Consider the following 23013-nt stretch of genomic DNA (forward strand, 5'->3'; position numbering starts at 1 on the left):
GAACCACCTGACCTTCCTTCATGTGCTCCAGTTTCTGATTGGGAGGTAATAACTGAAGCCAACATTAATGAAGTCGGTTTAAAACTTACTTGTGTTGTTACCTCTGGCATGGTCTACTCATACCTTGCCAAAAAAAAACCCGCCAAGATGATGGAAGAAGTACATTTAGGGCACTAACCAGAGATTACATACAGTGTCTTTGGTCGTATCCAAATGATGTCCGTAAACTTGCAGCACCCAATCGATTCCCACATTGAGTCCACCATGAAACCTTCTATGAAAGCTGGTAGTTATCATGTATGGATAATGCTGGGGAAAATGATTTAGGTTATGCCCATGTTTTACGTGCAACTTGTGGATGTGCAGTAGGGTACATTTTAGAACTCATGCATGCACACCCTACATAACACATACAAACATAGAAGGAAAAAGATGTATAAAACTACACCAAAGACTCCTATGTGTTAAGTTTCTATATTTTCACTTACACATTATTTTGTCATTTCAGGTTGTCAGCTAGCTGCACTCATGTATCAGCCTTGCTTCACGCATTGGAATTTCTGACCATGCCACGATTTCAACTTCATCCACCAAATGAGTCACTTTATTTTTCTTCCCTTGATGATGATACACCCATTACATCCCTTCAGTGCCAGTGGAAACCGCCTAAAAAGAAGAAAGGAAGCACATTGCCAATTGCACAGGCACAGTTTGAAAAACACACATACGGGAAAGCTAAGACACGAAAGTTAGCTCTTTTGAATGATTTTGATCCCCTGCCAGTACAATACAGAGGTACTGCAAAAAACAATTGTCCAACTTTATTGGAGAAAATCAGTGGCAATCATCTGTGCATATCACTATTATTTGATGAGCGTTTTCAAACCCGCAATAGTTCAGAACCAACTGATCTACAGCTTCCTGACCAAGACTCCTTGCAAGCAACGGTTGAAGCATTTAAAGCAACTTTGTCAATCTCTGCTGAGAAAATCCAAGAAGTTGAATACAACACTAGACAACAGCATACATCATCATTGTGGTATGATGCCAGGCGATACCGTTTAACCCTTAATCCCGCAGAGAAATTTTCAGAAATGTGCATTTACACAATATGGCCACGCGTGGCAACACTAGGTGGGGTAACTTAATTCTTACAGTCTACAAATACGCATACATTAAAAGTGTGTTTACTGGGCTACTTGGAGAAGGTTAAATTAACACTGTAACTACAGTGGCTTACTTGTTATGAAGCAATAGACAGCGACGAGTTGCGCCTCCGTGTTTCTAAATTCTTGCCACATGTTTAATTTCGATTGTAGGCTTAGCCACGTGAGTCATATATGGCTTGATATGAAATTTCACGAAAATTGAATGGAAGTTGTTGCAAAGTGATAAGACCAACTACCATCACGTTATCAACCATTTTATAAAGGTATGTAAAGGGTTTGTGTGTTTCCTTACCAAAAAGTTATTTTCACGACTAGTTTTGGTCTCACCGTTTAGTATTAGGGTAAAAGCCTAGGTATCATTTTAATCCTTGCTACATTACAAGTAGAATGACATAACTTATATAGCCATAGGATGGACACTTTGAAAGTTGCAGCACTTTGTGCAAAGCATGCGTATTTATTAAGTTTAAATCCAGTTTTCTGGGTTATATGGGTTTAAGGGTTAACTGCATGATTGTTTGGATCATTTCTACATAGAAACCCAAGACTCCTCCAGATAGCTTGGTTAAAAGGATTTTACAACCACAGCAATTTTCATCACCAACAACTGACTGGGGTATTACTTATGAAGCAGTTGCCCAGCAGAAATATATTGAATATATGCACTGCTATGGTCACATTGAGTTGTCAGTTGTATCATGTGGTTTTCATATTAGCCAATCCCACCCATATCTAGGAGCTTCACTGGATGGTGTAGTGTGTAACCCATCTAATTTAGACCAACCATTTTCGTTCTTGGAAATTAAATGTCCATATACTGCTCGTAATGTATCACCTGTAGAAGCATGTACCTTTCCTGGCTTCTTTTGTACTACAGTGAGGAAAGCAGATGGTAAAGAATCAATGGTTCTTCGAATGAGCCATTCTTACTATGCACAGGTCCAAGGACAAATGGCCATAGGGGGAGGACCATGGTGTGACTTTGTTGAATATACCGCAGTTGGGATCAGAGGAGCTGGTTAACTGTACATCTGTAATGGACCCTACAAACACTGGAGATATAAAGCTGATGGCACCATTAGGAATAGGTGCAACCAATTGTATTATGATGTTTGTTTTGGTTCCACGTTGAGGACTGCATGAACAAATCTGATGGTGTGTCAATAAAAACTTCACTCCTGTCAATTATGGCATATGTGCTGGGATATGACATTCGGAAAGAATATGGTAAGGTTCCCATCACTTGCTCCACAGTTGGTGACCAATCCAACTCTTTAAAATAGTGGTACAAAAAATACCCCCATGTTGTGAAGTACCGAGACACTGAGCTTGTAGATATACCAAACCTAAATGCCAGGTCTTTTAACGTAAGGTTAAGTCTCAACTTATACTAAATTAAAAAAAGCTGATTAATGGGACTAAATTTGCATTCATAATTCCGTTGGCCAGTGCATCGTTCTTTTGCACTCTAATAATTTAGCTCATTTACAACTGGACCCAGAAACTCATAAAAAGCTAAAAAAAACTCATAGGAGATAAATCCTGTGTAGAATCGAAACAAATTGTCATCATGCTGAATTTGCTCGATTTGAAAAAGTTTAGACTTTTATTTCTGAGACTTTAGAACTCTGTTTTCTGCTTCAAGTACTTCAATCCAAGCCCAACAAGGTTGTGTTCAGCAACACCTCAGCATTTGATGTACCAACTTCCAGTGAAGATGCAGATTCAATCAGAGATGAAATATGAGATGGAAGTGCCGAAGTAGACTGGATATCAGATAATCCATCACCACTCTCATCTGGCAACTCATGCACTTTGTAATCAATGTAAAACTGTTCACCTGTCATAGCAGTGAGTGAAAACTGCTCTGGTGCTGTGTCTGCAGGTGTTGGTACAGTATTAGATGCAGTGCTAATAGTGGAAAGCTTTTTTCTACTTTTTCTAGCCTTTGCTCTCTTTGCCCTTGGTAGTTTCTTTTTAATAGGAGACAAAAACCGCTTGTCCGAGTTTAGTTGTGGCTCTTTGCTGGTATCCCCACCCAGAAAATGTCGAGAACATATATAAGAATGAGGTGTAAGTTGTTCTTCAGTAATTTCTAACAGTTGAAGCCAGTACTTCTGTTGTACTGCAATTGTTGTGAATCAATGAAACGAACAGTCCAGGTCCTTTTGTAAGTTATTGCCACACACAAAACAATGCTGGCCAAGCATCTCGCAACACAAGAACACTAATCAATACAAATGTGCAAGCAACAAATAAAACTTACACCGCCCACACGAAATCGTGTTGTCCTGGCTACTGGAACATCCCATCACTACCTTTTAAAGATGAACAACATGTCCATGAATTGCTTTATCAATATCTGTTCTTATAATCAGGAAAGACGGTACAGTTTGAGCACCTGGAATATTTAAAGTTTCGAGCCTCATAGTATTCAATACATTTTATGGTCTCCTGAAGGACACCGGATGTTGCACAATCCGCATAAATTTAAGATTCCGCAAATACTTTAGCTTGCGTGGAAATGGAATATTTAGACTATGGCTCATATAGCTCTGTTCACTGCCAATAACGGCTTCCTGATCGAATTAGTTTTAAAACAATTCACTAGTAGGCTTCCTAGATGAATACAATCATCTCTATTATCCAGCAATGTTTTCTTCGCTCTCTAGTGATGATTTCTGATGGCTGTTGTGAGTGGAATCCAGCAAAACACATGGCACACGTGAATAATAATTTTGTCACAGGTATCTAACCAGTTTAGATACCTACCCGCAGGTATCTATTGGATTTTAAATACCTCATTAATGAACAAACTTCAAAGCATACTGTACATACCATAGTCTAATTAGATATAACTTATGCACTTATCTATTCTAACTTCATCTTCATCGTTGTCACTGTGCACTTACATACTGTATATGAATTATACAGATACATATTATAGTATTTGATAGCACAAACTCGTCAAGATATACATAGTGTAATGAAACATAAACTTGATTATGACAAAAAATAATCCTTTTCCACACAAAATTTAATCACTTTTTGAACTTTGAAGCTTCATAACTTTGTATCGTAACATATAATTGCCTGATTATTTCCATGAGTGCAGCTAAGGTATTTGGCTGCAAATTTTAACTTGCAAGTGAGGAATCAAGTGTTACATCATATTTGTTTGCTGGCATGTAAAGTGTGTGGAAAGGCACCGTTTTGCAAATCTGGCCACAGTTGTTTTTAATATTATACATATTTCCACTTGATGTAATTTCCAACCAAAGTATACAAACTAAAACATTTCCAAAGTAGATTTGCATTATGTATGTGTATTGTACTTTAGTGTTATCTAATGTGTGTGTGTTTTTTTTAGAACTAGTTGCTTGGCTAAGAAGCGGTGGTTATGGCTGGAAAATCAAGTAAGTTAAGAGCTAACCATAGATATTGGTAGTATAAGGTTACACTACTGGTAGTTATTAATTGTAGCCATTGTATAGCATCATTGCTATTTGACCAGGTGTTTTACTTCACAAAGATTATAATATATTCATCATGATCCTTGAAATCATTATTATTTTATTATCCTAATAGAAATTAACTAATGGAGATCTTTGTAATATTGACTACATTTTATATATACATATATCAAGACACACTGTAGTGTGTTGTGCAGCCAAGAAAGCCAGTGCACCACACTGTGAGTATATTGACAGGAAGAAAGAAAACAGCTTTTTCATGTGTGCATACGTAGCTCCATGGCCCTTCTCCAAAGCATATCATTATAGCTGTCTGCCAGGTAGGGTAGGCCACACAGCAAATTTTATTAAATTTGCAACAGCCATTTGCGATATGGGTGTTCAAAGTTTTGTTTTAATTTCTTCATTTTTTCTTCTTATGCTGTACGGGGGGGGGGGGGCTACGGTGGCTTTGATTTATTTTCCATAAAATGCAAACGTGTAACTCGATTTCTGCTATCTTTGGCACAAATGAAGACTGTGTAACGGTAGATTCATGTACCAAGCTTTCTGTAAATGTGAGGAATATCCAAGGATTTATGAGCATTTATTCATGTTGAAAAGATCAAATTGTGCCATGACTACAGGGTAAACTGAGTATAGGAATAACTTAGAAATTGGTGTGTAGATAGGCTGATCATTGTAGCAGTGCTTTTTGATAGTTTGAATATCAATAGGCTACTAAATCTTCAAGAGTTCCATATGTTAGTGCAAGCCTAATTTTTGAAATATTTACAAAATCGAAAAAAAGAATCTATAATTTTTTGAGCGCTTGTTTCTCAGCAAAGAAAGATGGTAACAGCACATACCTTCATACCATCATGATCCCCGAAGTAAGAGGAATTCAGAAATCTTTGTTTTGTATTAGTACTCCCAAGGAGATGGAAGATATGAGCCTTAGTCTGCCTTGCATTGGAAAAGCAGTTTACTATCGTGTTTTTCCTTCACCCTGGTCGTAGGAGGGTCTGGAAGGTAAAACTTACCCAACACTGGATTCGCCTGTTTACAGAAAATTTGATGGAGTAAATTTCATCTTGGTGAATGACTGCATTCGTAAGTTATGACCGTTTCATTAAACACCTGTAGTTAATTTTCTGTATTTTCACTGTACAAATTGATTTTCCTGTTGTTGCCAGTTTGTAGTACTGTATCTTCGAAACTTCAAGGCTTCTAGAGCTGAAACTTCGGGTGACCATTCCTTTGGCTATCTCGATAAAGGAAATATAATTAAATGAATTTAAAAAATGCACTAATGAATGGGATTCTTGCAGATCCAGTCACAGTGACAAAGTTATAAAGCAAAAACCAAATTAGTGTAAATTGCTGGATCGAGATACTCTAATAGAGCAGTCACTATGGGGTAAATTCATCCTAACCACCTGGCAGACTCCTGTAAACATTTGAGTGTTAATCGGTTGGCTGCAGGTTAGAGGCTGCTCAGGTCCAGTCTTGGATTTTTTCTTCTTTCTCCACCTTTTCAAACACACTTTATGTAACAACTTTAAACAGGCTGTAGGACCAGGTGTCTTACAGAACTTCAGCACTTGTGCTGTAAAGCCTTAATAAAAAAAAATAATATAGGTGTACAAAAATGTCAAAAAAAACTTACTAGTGTTCGAACCAGGGACATCCATACCTAACACCTACATCCTTAACCACTGAATCACTGTGATCTTGGCTGATCACCCCACTTAATTTCTCCTTTATATATAAATGAATTGTCTAGTTTAAATCTGCTTATAATTAATTTTAATGTTTGTAATTTCTTAGATCTACCAATAGATTGCTCTAGAACATTCTATTAGAAGTCCTCAAAAATGTGGACTCTATTAGAGTATATATTAACAGTCTAAGCCTCCAAAAAAGCCAGGGTGAAAAAAGATGTGAAATCCAAGGTGGTGGCCAAAAATTTTAGTAAGAACAATTCAGGCGAATTTATGTTGCCTCTTTCAAGTTTCACTAGGATTTGGCACCAAATTCACCTAAATTGTTGATATTAAATTTTTTGCTGTTAACCTGCCATTGCAGCCATTTCTTGGCTGCCACCTTGGATTTCACATCTTTTTCACCCTGGATTTGTTTGGAGGCCACACCATTTTTTTACAGCTTGGCTGTTTTTGATTAGATATCACTTTTTTGGGTTTTGTAATTTCATACCTAAAACCAGCCTATGGCTAGCTTTGGGTATTTCTTTTTAACTTATCTTTTTCTTTCTATAGGAGTGACGATTACTAAAAGAAATTAAAAAACTGTTAAATTGTTTAGCAATACATACACATTTAACAATATTGGGTTTATTAATCATAACTTTATACAGGCTTAATTGTTTGCAGCTGAAAACTCTACAGGGAAATGTGTGTGTACATAGCTGAAATTTCTACAGGGAGGCTTATAATGTATGTAGCTGTACTCTTAGTCGACATGTTGAAAGATTTGTATTGAACTCACCACAGAGTGACTTATAATAACCAAACTAAACTCTACAGATAAATTTGCAAGATAGCTGAACTTCCTACAGGATGGTTTTCTTGTAGGTGAACCCTCTACAGGGTGAGATGTTTCTAGTTGAACCCTCTACAGGGTGACTTGGTCTTATCTGATCTCTCTATAGGGTGGTTTGTTTGTAAATGATCCTTCTACAGGGTGACATGTTCCTTTCTACAGGGTGATTTGAAATGTAGTTAATTATTCTACACTATGACTTGTTTCTAGCTGATCTCTCTACAGGGTGACTTCTGTTTGGCTGAACTTTGTTTAGAGCTGATCTCTCTACAAGGTTGCTTGTTTCTAGCTGATATCTCTACAGTGATTTGTTTCCAACAGATCTCTGTACAGATTGATTTGTTTCTAACTGAATGTTATACGGGTGATTTGCTGATCAGTTTACTGAGTGATTTGTTTGTAGCTGAACTCTCCACAAGGTGACTTAAAATGTAGTTGGAATCTCTACAGGGTGATTTGATAAAGCCAATCTCTCCATAAGATGACTTGTTTCCAGCTGATCTCTCTTCAGAGTGATTTTTTTTCTTGCTGATCTTCCTACAAGTTGACTTGTTTCTAGCTCGCTGATCTCTACAGGGTGACTTGTTTATAGCTGATTTCTCTCCAGCATGACTTCTTACCTGCTGTACGCTCTACAGGGTGACTTGCTTCTACCAGACCTCTCTACAGGGTGATTTGTTTTAAGTTGATCTCTCTATAGGGTAATTTCAAATATAGCTGATTTTATTACAGAATGATTTGTTTCTAGTTGACCTCTCTACAGGGTGCCTTGATTCTATCTGATCTTGACTTGTTTCTCACTGATCCTTCTATGGGGTGATTTGTTTCAAGCTGGTCTTTCTAGAGAGTGATTACGCTTGGAGAAAGGCATGTCTTGGTGCTAAGTGATGTTGAACAGTGAAGAATCAAGTTCATGGCATAAACTATGGCCAAGTTGTGATTGTCTAAAGGCATTGATATCAGTTAGTTAGTTAACCATTAGAAAAGTGGGTAAACTCTATAAAGACTTGTTGAAAGCATTTTGCGTCACCTTGAGTGCATGATTACACCTACTTTATACTATCCATTCAGCAGAGATAAGACTGATTTTCAATCAATATTATTATTCTGGTAAAAATTGAAACCTCTGTGACCCCTACTGTACAGTATTACATGTATGGTAAAATAGTTTTATATAAACCATATAGCAATCCAGAAGGCTTTGCAGGAAGCAAAATATGAATGTTAAAGGACTTAAATTTTGTAGCTTTGTGTCAATCAATAGTCAGAGGATTGATTGCAGAGGAACTAAGCACAACGGCCACTTTGCTTTTCAGCAATTGATAGTTGAGGTGCACATTCATTAGAGCTGAGTGATAGTTGCAATTAATTTTATTGATTATCATGATAGTGACTAATAATCTTCTGATAGTATGCAATCGTACTATTTCAATATAATTATTAAAAACATCTGTACTAAATCAAAAAATATGGATAACAGCAGCAAACATGATAGTGCTAACAGTGAGGAATCTGTGAAAATTCAATAAAGTGTACAGCCCAAAAATTACAACTGTAATACATAATATTTTTTTGCCAATGGAATGTAAGAAAAGCAGATGTGTGGTGTATAATTGGATTATTTATCTGTGTGCTTTTATGTGAGGTTGAGTCTTCAAAAAGCTGTTACTGATATCATGACACTATTGTAATCGTTATAATTATAGTAGTTAATGTCAATCATGTTAGTTGTACTATCGCTAAGCTCTGACTAACATTGATACACTCAATCAATTTTTATGTGTAATTCTTTCTTTGGTTCAGTGTGCACATGTTTACCAGTCAGGAGATACATGCATTCAGTTGACCATTGGTCAGTTACAATTGCCACTCATTTCCTTGTTTCATATGACAGTTGGCAGGTCAGGGAATCTTGGCTGTAGGCTGGGGTTCTCACCTGCATAGTTACTCTAACTGACATAATAACAATGTTCTGTTGCTCAGAGATTCACTAACCAGGTGGGGCCACTGCAAACCATAGTGTAAACAAGTGTTTTGAGGAAAGTAGTGTTGTTGTTTGAGTAACATGTCAAATAAGGTTGATCTGACATTTGTAAGGTCAGCGCTGAAAAATTATAATTATATACCTCTGCATGCATGCTAACATAAACCCAACCCCTAAGCACTGTATAAAGTCTAGGAGAGTATCCAGTGGAATAAATTCTCATAGTGGCCACTGGTCAGCTCCATTGTAGTAGAGAATCACCACAGAAGCATCAATTTCAACAGCCACTATTCTGGACATCGATGACTTAATCCTTAAACCCTCAGCCGTTTTACAAAACAAGCACTGAAAATGTATAATCCAGAAAACTGGATTATACGCACGCTTTTTAAACAAACTAATATAGAACAAGAACTGTTAAAGCTGTCTAAAAACTACAAACACCATGTTACTCACAGTTAAATTTCACTTTAAATGGCTGTATCCTTCGGCGCATCCTTTCATCCCAGAATTTGACTCTGTGCCTTTAAAGTACAAAAGAACTATCTCTTCATCTTCTTCCTTCACATATCCATACACCAAACACCATAACTTGGCCATACTTCATCGTAGAAACATTTTCTTGGTGTCATCTTGGTCGTCACGTGATGGTGAGTCTGTTGATATACAATGATCACGTGATTGATCAAATTGCTGGCAAGAACACTAATGATACGGACATGAAACAAAACAAACTGATTCATCGCTTCGTAGCGCGAAAGTTCCTAGTTGTTTGTTAATAGTTTGTATACTGTTACAAAGGCTAGACCTTCCCAAGTAAGAAACTCTCTATTTCTAAGAGATTGGATAAACGCTTTGCAAGATATTCCTGTTTAAAACCATGTATGTAAAATGGCTAAAATATTGTACGTTTTTCGTTCCTGTTTTATTCAATCCAGTTTTCTGGATTATGCAGGTTTAAGGGATAAAATACCAACTTTTGCAATCATGTGCACAGTAAAATTCAAACAATGTGACCCCAATCTTATGACTCAAAGGATGAAGACTCGTAAGGAAAATGGTAACCACTCCCGTTAATTAGCGAGTTATTTAATCATAAGAAACTTGCTCGAGTGACGTTAGATTAAAGCTGTACCACAGCTGGCCTTTAGAATTAGCATATAATTTGTACTTTGTGAAAAGTGTAATTGGCAGAATATAAGCTAGCTAAATGACCACACTGCTTGCTAGTGATTAATGGCTGGGATGTATATTTACCATAAATTTTTATGTCATAATTAATTTTTCTACTGTCATTTTTTTTTCTAGATGCGGTATTGCAAGTTTATGAAGTTCCGTATAGCAGGTTTTTATTGTGAGGACTTTAATCTTGCGTTTTGGGCACTTCGCAATATTAAAATTTGTGACATATTTTCTAACGTGGAAATTTGTTTATTGTGAGGTTTTTAGCATCTGTAAAATTGTTATGTTTTAATATTCGACAACAAACCAGGTGCTCGTTTATGTACATAACAACTTGCGGATCATTTATTACAGCTTGACCAGTTGTTTGTTCCCCTACACAACACGTGTTTCTTCACCAAAATCGCTGAAAACGGCTTCCCTACCTGTTTTTTGGCAAACTTCAGGTGCCTGCATCAATTCATCGTGGATACTGCTGTAGCATAGATACAAAGAAACATGGCTAGTATGACAAAATTTTATTGCTTTCCATCTCATATGCTAACACTTATTACAACAAGTAATGAATTCATGCGAGAAATTTAATGTTGCTAATTTGTCACCTCGCAAGATTAAGTGACACATGATTTTATTTTCGCAAGTAAATATGTTCGCGAGGAAAACCCACTATACGGTATACTAATAATTTATGGTACAAAGTAAAAACCATGTGTCTGTTAATATTGACTATCCCTCAGTGTTTCTTTTATCCTATGTGTCCATCCTATCCTTATAGGACAGCGTGGAAAACATATACTACTGTCTAGTGTCTTCTATATGGATATATGGCTATAAAATATGTGACCGGATCTGCAAAAACCAGACATAATGGTGCATTTTTCAAATTCTTTCTTATTGAATATTTATAATCTATTAGCTGAGTGTATGCTATGGCCAAGTTTCAGCCTTGTATGCCAGTAACTTTTTGAGTTACAGCCCTACAAAGTAGCAGCAACAGAAAGATTGATTTGTACAGCAAGTAAAAAATAAAACAAAAAAACAAAAAAAAACAGGTGCTTACAAAAAATGCCTGTAACTTACAAACGCAATGCAGTGCAGAGTTTCAACTTATGTCATCATGTTTGCCACGAATGGGGGAGTCCATTGGTTGGTAGGTTTTTCTCCTATCACCTTTCTTCACTACATACAGATACAAAAATAAGTGAAGAAAAATTGATCCCGTACAACATGATATAAACAAATGCCCATAACCCACATACCGTAGAGTCGGGCTGTTAAGCACATGCATCTGTTAAGTGCATATGTGACTGAATTTGACAAAACAAGGCTTCGACACACAAAGCTTTGTTAGGAGATATGGCGATTTTAAGGAATCATTGTGTAATAACTTCCCAGTGCCTACAGCTGTGCAAACAAAATTTGCACCAATTGTTCATCTGTTCACTAGCTATCACTGAGTGGGTGTATACATTTCTGATACCCAAAATTTGCCCTGTTTTGAGCAGCTTTTTTCGAGCGGGTAATAATATCACAGATGGTAGTACTAAGGGTGGGAGGGTGGGGGTGGACGGTGGTCTTAATATACGGGTATAAAATGGAGTAAGAAGACGATTTGAGTCCAGAGGCCAAGTTTGGGCTCTCCATGGCCCTCCATGGCCCTCAAATTACTCCAAATTGACTGAGAACACTATTGGCGAGCTCTCTGTGAAGTCCCAGCTCACTACACACCATTATCACAAAGCCATGGCCATTTAATGGTGCCAATCTCACACTCGTGGCTTTGACAGGGTCGGAAGAAAGCTGCTACAGAAACCAGACTTGTCAGTGCTGAAGGAAGTACGGTGTGAAATATGATAGTGTATTAGACCAGCAATCCATTTCTGGTAAAATCGTAAGTTTGATTTTGTGTGTGTGGAAGCCTTGTTATGTGAAATCCAGTCACATATTATTTGTTAGGCGCATACACATTTCTTGTAATTAACCATGGATGATAAGCACACATGGGAAAATGTGATAATAAAGCTACACACAGTGAGATATGTCAAGAAAAGCTGAGAGTACTGAAAAATTAATGTCTCCTCAAGCGCTTATGTCTCCCTTGTGGTCTCCCTTCACTATGTATACAGCAAATCAGCCATCTGGATAGTGATAATCTTGTTTATCTCGAAGGATTTCACCAAGAAATGGAGTCAAATATTCTTATACACTGGCGTGGCAACTATTTATTACTCTCACAATGTGGTGATTCCGTGTTACACTCACCACAATTATTTATTAGGCGTATGCGCCTAACAGATAGTATGATTTTTACAAAAAATTTTCTCCGAAGATTACAAGCACATGCACTTAACAACCCGACTTTATGGTATCCTTTAGGCTACTGCTACGAAACAAAGATTTTAACTCCCCTTGAGTAGGCGAATAAGATGATATCCATGTTTTATCATAACACCTTTTCTTCACAAAGAACAAAGCGTTTATAAAATTTTGCGATTTTTTTCATTTATGCAAATACTTTACCCACTGCAATCAACATCCTGTACTTAAAACTTAGGCTTGCTCCATTATGTCTGGTTTCTGCAGATCCGGTCACATATATCATACTGCATTAGGGCCCAAATGGATAGTGGTTTTACTATTAGAATATTCTTTATTCACAACTATTAAATACTCAATTATTCTTTTTCAGTATGTGTGATTAGTATGTATGAGACATGTCATATTATAGTATGTACCACTCTGCGTGGGCAGTTCAAAGGCACCGCCAGTGCCATAATTTGTATATTGCACTGCTGCAGACCGCAGCGAGTGCATTATAACTTATAACGCACTGGTTGCAGTTTTGTAGACCACAACGAGTGCATTATAAGTTATAATGCACCGACCTCAGTGCAATATACAGATATTGCACTGGCTGCGGTTTTGTGCAGCATAGCACAAGTGCCGGTGGCGAAGACCACTACGACACCTCACCGAATAGGTGGAAAGACACTTCACAGATCACTCGAATTCTTTTATAGCCTGACATGTAAAGGTCGATTGTGGGCCATAACGTCACCAATACGTATAATGTTTACAAGCAGCCAATGGCAATTGAAAAAGCCAACGTGGGTGGCCACAACTCTAGTCTACATATATATAAAAACGTACTTATACACCTTACTAGTCTGGTGCCATCTTAGCCCAGATTAAACTGTAGTCCACTTCGACAATGACTCAATAAAACAAATATATTCTAAATAATACTAACCTTTACGTTCGATTGTGGTAACCAGTTTTGTCATGCCACCAGATTCGAGTTTAGCCAGTGTGAATAGTAAGAATTAGACTAGTATCGTTTAGTAGTTAGGTTTTGTTTACTTAAACCATCTATTTAGCTGTTTTTTTTTTCGCTCGAGAAAATCACTATGGTGATTAGTCTGGTGCTTAGTCTATATGGCATACTGGCATGCTGAGCACTACATGATGAGAGTCGAAAAGCGAAATGCAGGTTAGTGATATAACCCATAGCGTACTAGTTTTCAATATCTCAGGTGGCTGCAGTACTGCAGGGGGAACATCATCGCAACGTCTGGCTTGGTTACCCACAATCGATGTTAGAAACCTGGCCTTTATAAGTGTTACAGCTGTCTTGTGAGACTCTCCCCACCTATTAGGTGAGTGGTACATAACAGTTATACAACGTGCACTCGTGCTCTGCCTGTATAAACGCACTTGCCTTCGGGCCTGACGGCCCTCAGGCTCGTGCGTTTATATCAGGCAGAGCACTCGTGGCCGTTGTATAACTATATAATGTACGTATATATGCCTCCTTAATTCAATACAGATTCAAAATGATTTGATCACTTACAGAGCTGTATGTGAGATCAAGAATTTTCATGTGCAGTACACCTAATGTTATATTTTTCCTTTGAAACAAATATTCAAGTACTCAAAACGATATTCAAATATTTAAATAGTCACTGAATATTCAAATAATAGAGTATTTATTTGAGTCCTACACTCCATAAATCATGGCCTAACTATATATATTGTATCCCATTTTTACCGTATATATGTAATAAAAATGGTATGTATCAAAACACATGGTAGTGTGTCGTAAGGCCCAAGAAGCCGGCGCGCCATACTGTGAGTATATTGACAGGAAGAAAGAAAATGTCATTTTCACACCTTTGTATCTCGGTGATCCCTTATCCGATTGGAACCAAATTTGCTACAGATTTGCCTTCCAGCCAGGGGAGTCTGCATTCCAATTTGAAGGAAATCGCTCCAGCCATTTCCGAGATACGAGCTGCCAAAGGTTCGATTTTTTTCTCTTGGTTTTTTCTTCGTGTTTTCGCACACTTGCAAAAATTGCTATAAAACGCAAATGCGTACTCCGATCGCCTTGAAATTTGGCACACAAAAAGGGAGTCCAAAGGCGAATCATAGCATCAAAGTTGGTGCAAATCCGAAGAATGGTTCAGGAGTTATGACCAATTATTCGTGTAAAACAAGATCGATTTGTTGTCACGCCTACAGGGTAAACCGCTCCATGGAATGAGTTGAAAATTGCTATGTAGATGGAGTAACCATCGTAGGAGTGCCTTTTGGTGGTTTGAAAAGAATCGAGATAAAGACCACAGAGATATGACACAAAATCCAACCTGTGTCACAATTACGCGATCAATCTTTATGAATAAAAAAGTATTAGTTTTTACGCCTACTAGGCAAACCGCTTAGAGCAATGAGCTGAAAATCGGTGTATAGCTGGAATAATCTTCATAGAAAGTCCTTGCAGTAGTATAGAAGAATTGGATTACAAACCACTGAGTTATGATTCAAAAGCCAACTCTGTGTAGCAAATGCGAGATCGAGATACTCTAATAGAACAGTCACCCTAATAGAGCATTCAGCTAATTTATTTACTCCATTATAGAATTCTATTACATTACAAGTTATTATGTAGAGAGATCAGCTAGAAACAATCCATCTACAGAGAGATCAGCCACAAACAAATCAGCTTGTAGAGAGATCAGTTACACACAAATCAACCTATAGAGAGATAAGCTAGAAACAAATCACCCTGTAGAGAGTTCAGCTACAAAAAATCACCCTGTAGAGACATCAGCTAGAAACTAGACACAATGTAAGGAGTTCAGCTACAAGTAAATTACCCTGTAGAGAGTTCAGCTAAAACACATCAACCTGCATAGAGATCAGCTACACACAAATCAACTTGTAGAGAGATCAGTTACAAACAAATCATCCTGTAGAGAGATAAGCTAGAAACAAATCACACTGAAGAGAGGTCAGCTACAAACAAATCACCCTGTAGAGAGATCAGCTACAAACAAACCACCCTGAAGAGAGGTCAGCTACAAACAAATCAACCTGTAGAGAGATAAGCTAGAAACAAATTACCCTGTAGAGAGTTCAGCTACAAAAAAAATCACCCTGTATAGACATCAGCTAGAAACTAGACACAATGTAAGGAGTTCAGCTACAGGCGAATCACCCTGTAGAGAATTCAGCTAAATCAAATCAACCTGCAGAGAGATCAGCTACAAACAAATCACCTTATAGAGAGTTCAGCTACAAACAAATTACCCTGTAGAGAGATCGGCTACAAACACATCAACCTGCAGAGAGATCAGCTACACACAAATCAACTTGTAGAGAGATCAGCTACAAACAAATCACCCTGTAGAGAGATCAGCTAGACACTAGACACAATGTAAGGAGTTCAGCTACAAGTAAATCATCCTGTAGAGAGTTCAGCTAAAACAAATCAACCTGCAGAGAGATCAGCTACAAACAAATCACCTTATAGAGAGTTCAGCTACAAACAAATTACCCTGTAGAGAGGTCGGCTACAAACACATCAACCTGCAGAGAGATCAGCTACACACAAACAACTTGTAGAGAGATCAGCTACAAACACATCACCCTGTAGAGAGATCAGCTAGAAACTAGACATAATGCAAGGAATTCAGCTACAAGCAAATCACCCTTTAGTGAGTTCAGCTAAAAACAAATAAACCTGCAGTGAGATCACCTACAAAAACGCACCTTGTACAGAGTTCAGGTATAAACAAATTACCCTGTAGAGAGATCAGGTAGAAGAATTCACCTTGTAGAGAGTTCAGCAACAAAGAAACCACCATGTAGAGAGTTCAGCTGCAAACAGATCAGCCTGTAGAAAATTCAGTTACAAACAAATCGCCCAGTAGAAAGATCAGCTAGAAGAAGTTACCTTGTAGAGAGTTCAGCTACAAAGAAACTATTCTGTAAAGAGTTCAGCTGCAAACAAATCACCTGTTCAGAATTCAGCTACAAACAAATTACCCTGTAGAGAGATCAGCTAGAAGAAGTTACCTTGTAGAGAGTTCAGCTACAAACGATTCAACCTGTACAGAGACCGGTTAGAAGAAGTTTCCATGTAGAGAGTTCAGCTACAAACAAATCACCCTGCAGAAAGATCAACTAGAATAATTCACCTTGTAGAGATGTCAGCTACAAAGAAACCACAATGTAGAGAGTTCAGCTGCAAACAAGTCACCCTGTAGAAAATTCAGCTATAAGCAAATCACCCAGTAGACAGATCAGATAAGAAGTTACCTTGTAGACAGTTAAGCTACAGATAATTCACCCTGTACAGAGATCAGTTAGAAGAAGTTTCCTCGTAGAAAGTTCAGCTACAAACAAATCACCCTGTAGAAAGATGACCTAGAATAATTCACCTTGTATATAGAGATTTCAACTACAAAGAAACCACCATGTAGAGAGTTCAGCTGCAAACAAGTCACCCTGTAAAAAATTACTTTACAAACAAATCACCCTGTAGAAAGATCAGCTAGAAGAATTCACCTTGTAGAGATTTCAGCTACAAAGAAACCAGCATGTAGAGAGTTCAGCTGCAAACAAGTCACCCTGTAGAAAATGCAGCTACAAACAAATCGCCCTGTAGAAAGATCAGCTAGAAGAAGTTACCTTAAAGAGAGTTCAGCTACAAAGAAATCATTCTGTAAAGAGCTCAGCTGCAAACAAATCACCTGTACAGAATTCAGCTACAAACAAATCACCCTGTGGAGAGATCACCTAGAAGAAGAGTTACCTTGTAGATAGTTCTGCTGCAAACTATTCACCCTGTAGAGAGATCAGCTAAAAGAAGTCACCTTGTAGAGGGTTAAGTTACAAAGAAACCACCATACAGAGAGTTCTGTAATAAATATATGTATTATATATATAATTTGTACATTTACTGATAAATTTAAAGTATTTAACATCTGCTTCATCTTTTCTTCTTCCTGTGTTAAAGAAAAAGGATAGGTTAAAAAAGCCCCAAAGCCGGCCATAGGCTGGCTTTGGGGTATACAAATACAAAAAGAAGTGAAATCTAATCCAAAACAGCCAAGCTGAAAAATCCAAACGTGTGGCTGCCAAGGCTGGTGAGTAAGAAAGCTTTCAATTATTAAAATACGTTTTTCTCTGAATCAACATTGCACCCATAAGGGTGATTTTCTAAAATCCAGTCACATATGTGACCGTCTCAGCAAAAACCCGACTTGTTCGCACAATTAAATTTTTTTTTATTTACTAAGCATTATTAGCATTGTCTAAGGAATGGATTACCAAAGTTTCAGCCTTCAGTGGTGTATAGTTTTGAAATTATAGCACTAACCAGTAGGAAGAGTAAGATAATCGATTTGTACAGTGACTACATATACTGAAAATAAACTACAGGCGCTTACATTTGCAGTCATAACTTCCATTTGGATTAGTATACAGTGTTGCAATTTGGCTTAAAATGTTCACCATGGATCAGTACATCAGCAGCCCTGTAGACACTTGCGCATATGGATGTGAAAGCGGTTTGGTAGAAGAAACGATAACGATATTGTTTATGTTTACCGCATCGTAAACAAACGCACATGACATGCATACCATTGAAGGTACAGAAATGAAACAAAGATTTTCGAATTCTCCATGAGCAGGCGAATAAGATGGTATGTCGTTTTAATCGATTTAAGTCTTCCTTCTTCGAATACTGGCCCGATAAAAACTTGCGTATTTTTCTTTGTAGCATGCGTAGTTTTATGAATTATTTTAAAATTTCGTTTTTCTCAATACGCATGCTTGTGCGAACAAGTCGGGTTTTTGCTGAGACAGTCACATATTATCATTGCTAACAGTGCACGCAAGATGTCAATTCATGGTAGCACCACATGATAGTTTCCTGTTGTTTGTAACAGGAATGATCTGAGTTTTATTTTGATTGGATTGACTACAGAAGTCCTTCTTGTAGTGTTCTTCATTCGTAAGTTTGTAATCCATATAGCGGAATATTGAAATGAAGTGTAATGGCCACTAGCTTCACTGTTTTGGTAATTGATGGTTGAGACAACTGTTCAGCTGAAAACAATAAGGTTGATTTTCTTTTAATGCAGTATGCATGGGTTTACCCATATTACAAAAAAGTAAACAAATAAGTACAAAGAAATTTTGGACTTTAATTTTGATTAGGGATCAATATAGGACTCGGTGTACATCCTTAGGACTGTCCCATTTGTCCCACCAATATAGATCAATTCTACTTGTCCATCCTATCCTTTGGTCCCATAAAGGCAGTCCTATATATCCCACCAATACAATTACTGTAACTCACCAAAGGTACCTGTACAAAGCTAGATACAAAAGTTAGAGAACATTCCTAAAACAACAAGTACAAGGAATTATTGTTCTAATTAGGGATCAAAACATAAAAAGTAGTAAAAAAGGAAGTTTCCTGCATGTGATGTACTACTGGAAATTTACGTAATTCCTAGTTCATTCAGTGTATAGCTACCCATGACTGAATTACAGGTTAAATGTACATAAATCTTCAAGCATAGGCAACCTATCTAGTTTCATTGCTTTTTTCTGACCAAAAGGATAGGACGGACAGGTAAGATTGAGCTGTAGTGGTGGAACATATAGGACAATCCCAAGGATGTCTACTCAATCCTATATGTGACTAAAAAGATAGGATGGACAAGTAGGATTATGCTGTATTGGTGAGAGAAATGGGATAGTCCTAAGGATGTCCACCCAGTCCTATATGGGAACAGAAGGATAGGACAGACAAGTACATAAGAGTTGTATTGGTGGAACATATGGGACAATCCAAAGGATGTCCATTCAGTCCTATAAGGGAACAAAAGGATAGAATGGACATTAGAATTGAGTTGCAATGATGGGACATATGGAACGTTCCTTAGGATGCGTCTGTCCAACAGGCACAGCGACATCCTACTTAAGACAATGGAAATTCAATGGCAAACTTGGACATGAATGGTAGTGTGTGCCCACATGCCTAGATTTTTCAGGCTCATAAATTCATACCAGATTTGTTTTCATTCATCTAATAACCACAAGTGGGTGGATATGTACTCTTGTCATAACAGTTCTACACTTATACAGTATTATGACTTTGCATTGGCGAGATCAAAGTAAAAGTAGTGCTCTATTTTCCTTAACCCATTCAAGTATGCTACATTTTCCATTTGCATCACAATAAAGTACAGTTATGGAAATTAAAGAACAGATATGCATTGATTGGAAAATAAATACGAAAATCAAGATCATGTGCGTAGCATTTCTAATCAGCGAAAGTAGCCAAAAAGATACCATTTGCTTGTATTACTACCACAACTGTACTACATAGACACGTACTGATAGACTGATGGCTGACAGCCAACACAGTTCGAATTCACAAAATGAACGCTCCAAGCAAGACAACAAGACAGCGCTCTAAACCAATTAAAGTACCACTACGCTTGTACAATATGAAAATAATAGTACTGAGGCTTGGTTTTGAGCATAATATAGCACTTGGCTTCGCCTCATGCTATAGTAGTGTCTCACCCACACCCTCATGCTTTTATTTCCATATTTTACACACGGCGGTGCTTTAGCTAGTATTTAAGGTATTTATGCGTATACATTGTAGAGCACATTTGTGTTAGCCTATTTGCTATGTATTTGCATTAATTTTTATGTTGTTTTTTTTTGTAAAACATGCGAAAAGAATAATCTATGCCCCCTAAAACGGAAAAAACAAAATGAAGAAATTAAATTGAATTTTGGAGGCTCATAGTTTGCAATTGCATTAGGCAACCTTGCCCAAATTTGGTATGTGAGGTGCTGAAGGTGCTAGGTGTTACAGTATAAAAATGATTCCAATTCGAGAAGAAAGCATGGTATGCATGAAAGTTGGGTTTTGTTTTTTCTTATAAATATACTCATAGTGTTGTATTTTCTTAACATGGTTCTATCCAAGTGTGTTCAACATGGAGTACAGTAGGTGCAGTGTGCAGTATAACAAAACTATAACAGTTATTTTCTCAATTGCTTTAATTATTAAAACTTCATGACACATATCACTTGACTGGTCACACATTAATGTATTCTTATTCATTTTTTTAAATATGTAGGTGATACTGCAGTTTCCGTGATATTTGAACAAGTGGCTAAGGTTAATTCCCAAGCACAGTTTAAGAATGACTATAAATTGTGGCCAACAGAGCAAATTAAAGAGTACATACCACTTACATTTTTGTGTTGTAAAGATCAAATAACTGAGAAGCAGAGAGATGAACTTGCAATGCTCATGCAAACAGATAAACTTTTAACATCAGATTACCCTTCAAGTATAATTAATTATGGTCGAGTTACTGAGGACATTGCAGAAGCATTGGCTTCTGTAGAACAGAATGATAATTCAAAGATTATATTGATAAATGGTGCTCCTGGTATAGGAAAGTCTACGCTGTTAAATGAAATTGCATTACAATGGAGTAATAAAAAAATCTTATTAAATTTCAAAGTGTTGTTGTCAGTTTCACTATGCAATCCTGCATTATGTCAGTTGAAGTCAATTAAGGAGCTCTTTGAACATTGCTGTGGAAATGACAGTGCAAGTATTCAAGATATTGATCATTGTGTTAAATACTTTCAGCAGAATGATGGGAAGGATCTGCTTTTCACTTTTGATGGCTATGATGAGCTTCATGAAAATTTACATAAAGACGGTCTCATTTGTCACATTCTTAATCGTTTAGAACTTCCCCAGTGTGGTGTGATAGTGTCATCTCGTCCACATGCTTCAATAAACTTTGTATGTGAGACTATAGACATTCTGGGAGTCAGTAAAAAGCACCGAAAAGGGTTTTTTAAAAAAGCACTGAGCAATGAATCACAGACAGTTTCAGTAGAACTTTTGAAGTATCTTGAATGTCATTCATTTATATATTCCTTATGTTATATGCCATTTAACATAGATGCGTTAGTGTATTTTGCAAAGAAGTTGCCTCATAGTCCATATCACCTGTATGAGAACCTTATTTGTTTAACTGTTTCAAAACATATTGCCAAACATGGTCATGAAATTAATGATGGTGGTAAAATAACCAACCTGCGAGAGCCTGGTAAGAGTACAGTACAACAATTAGCAAAGTTGTCTCTAAATGCATTCAGTGAAAATCAATACATTTTCAAACTGGAAGATATTAAACAATACTGTCCTAACATTACCAGTATACCTGGTGCTATTAATGGATTTGGATTGCTACAAGCAGAGAAACATTTTACTGGCACAGGAATGACTCTAACATTTTACTTTATGAATTACTCAATGCAAGAGTTTCTTGCAGCTTATTCCTTAACTCTTTTATCACAAAGTGATGAATTGTCTTTTATTGCAAATAAGTTTTATGACAATCAATTCTGTAATGTGTTTTCAATATATATTTCACTCACACTTGGGCAACGTCCTGCATTTAAAGACTTCTTTAAAGAACATATAGGCAGGCTAGTAAGGAAGCTCAGTGCTGACTCCAAGATACGAAATGCACTATATAAAACACTTCATGATGATTGTTTTGAAGATTGGCCACTTCATATTAAAGGTACAGTAAGCAATCAACCATACCATACATAATTGTGACGAGGCCTGCGAAAACAGGGCATGTGGGCACAAACTATACCCCATCACACTAAAGGTCAAATCTCAGTTCTGGAACAGAATAGTTGCATTCTGTAACTTGCATCATAAAGCCAAGTAAATGCTTACTAAGTGTTAAAATTTTCATTGCCATAGCATGTTTGTGTAAAAAGGTATGAGTCCAGGAAATTTGAAAAAGTAGGTCATGTGCCCACATGCCCTGTTTTCGCAGGCCCAGTTACAATTTAATTTAGTATTGTGACCATAGTTTCATACATATTATAAGTTACTGTTCAAAGTAGTGGATCACAATGCAAATTGCATGCTGCCAACAACAGAATAGTGACACTACTGTGAGTCATTTATGCAATCCTTCAAAATCATCATGGTAGCTTCATTTAAACATTCCACCTTAATATGTGACCGGATTTGCGAAAAGGTACCTTTTTCACACACAAAAGTTGACCCATTTTTTGGACTTCAAAGCTTCATAACTTTTTGATCATTGCATATAATTGCTTGAAAATTTCAAAGAATGTAGCCACAGTATCTGGCTACATTTTGATACTAAGAGCAAGTTAATTGGTATAAGGAGTCAAATGTTACATTATTTTGTTTGCTGATATGTCAAATGTGTGGAAAAGGTACCTTTTCGCAAATCCAGTCACATATAATACTAGTGTAAAATAATTTTAAAAATTT

At 37.1% G+C, this 23013-nt stretch overlaps 1 protein-coding gene and 1 long non-coding RNA gene across 2 annotated transcripts in view; one reads left to right on the forward strand and one right to left on the reverse strand.

Moving 5' to 3' along the window:
• The window catches only part of LOC136247505 (uncharacterized), a 224227-nt gene that overhangs the window by 17035 nt on the left and 184179 nt on the right, over window positions 1–23013 (forward strand). The window contains exons 3-4 of the mRNA XM_066039228.1: window positions 4540–4585; window positions 20804–22276. Of these exons, the coding sequence (XP_065895300.1) occupies window positions 4570–4585; window positions 20804–22276 (1489 nt within the window). The 5' untranslated portion in view covers window positions 4540–4569. The remainder of the gene's footprint in view (window positions 1–4539; window positions 4586–20803; window positions 22277–23013) is intronic.
• On the reverse strand, window positions 187–9811 carry LOC136247506 (uncharacterized). The gene is made up of 3 exons (XR_010697618.1): window positions 9624–9811; window positions 489–666; window positions 187–309 (listed from the first exon to the last, which is right to left on the reverse strand). It is a non-coding gene; the product is annotated as an uncharacterized lncRNA (long non-coding RNA).

This window comes from Dysidea avara, chromosome 2 (assembly GCF_963678975.1).
Source record: "Dysidea avara chromosome 2, odDysAvar1.4, whole genome shotgun sequence".
NCBI lineage: Eukaryota > Metazoa > Porifera > Demospongiae > Dictyoceratida > Dysideidae > Dysidea > Dysidea avara.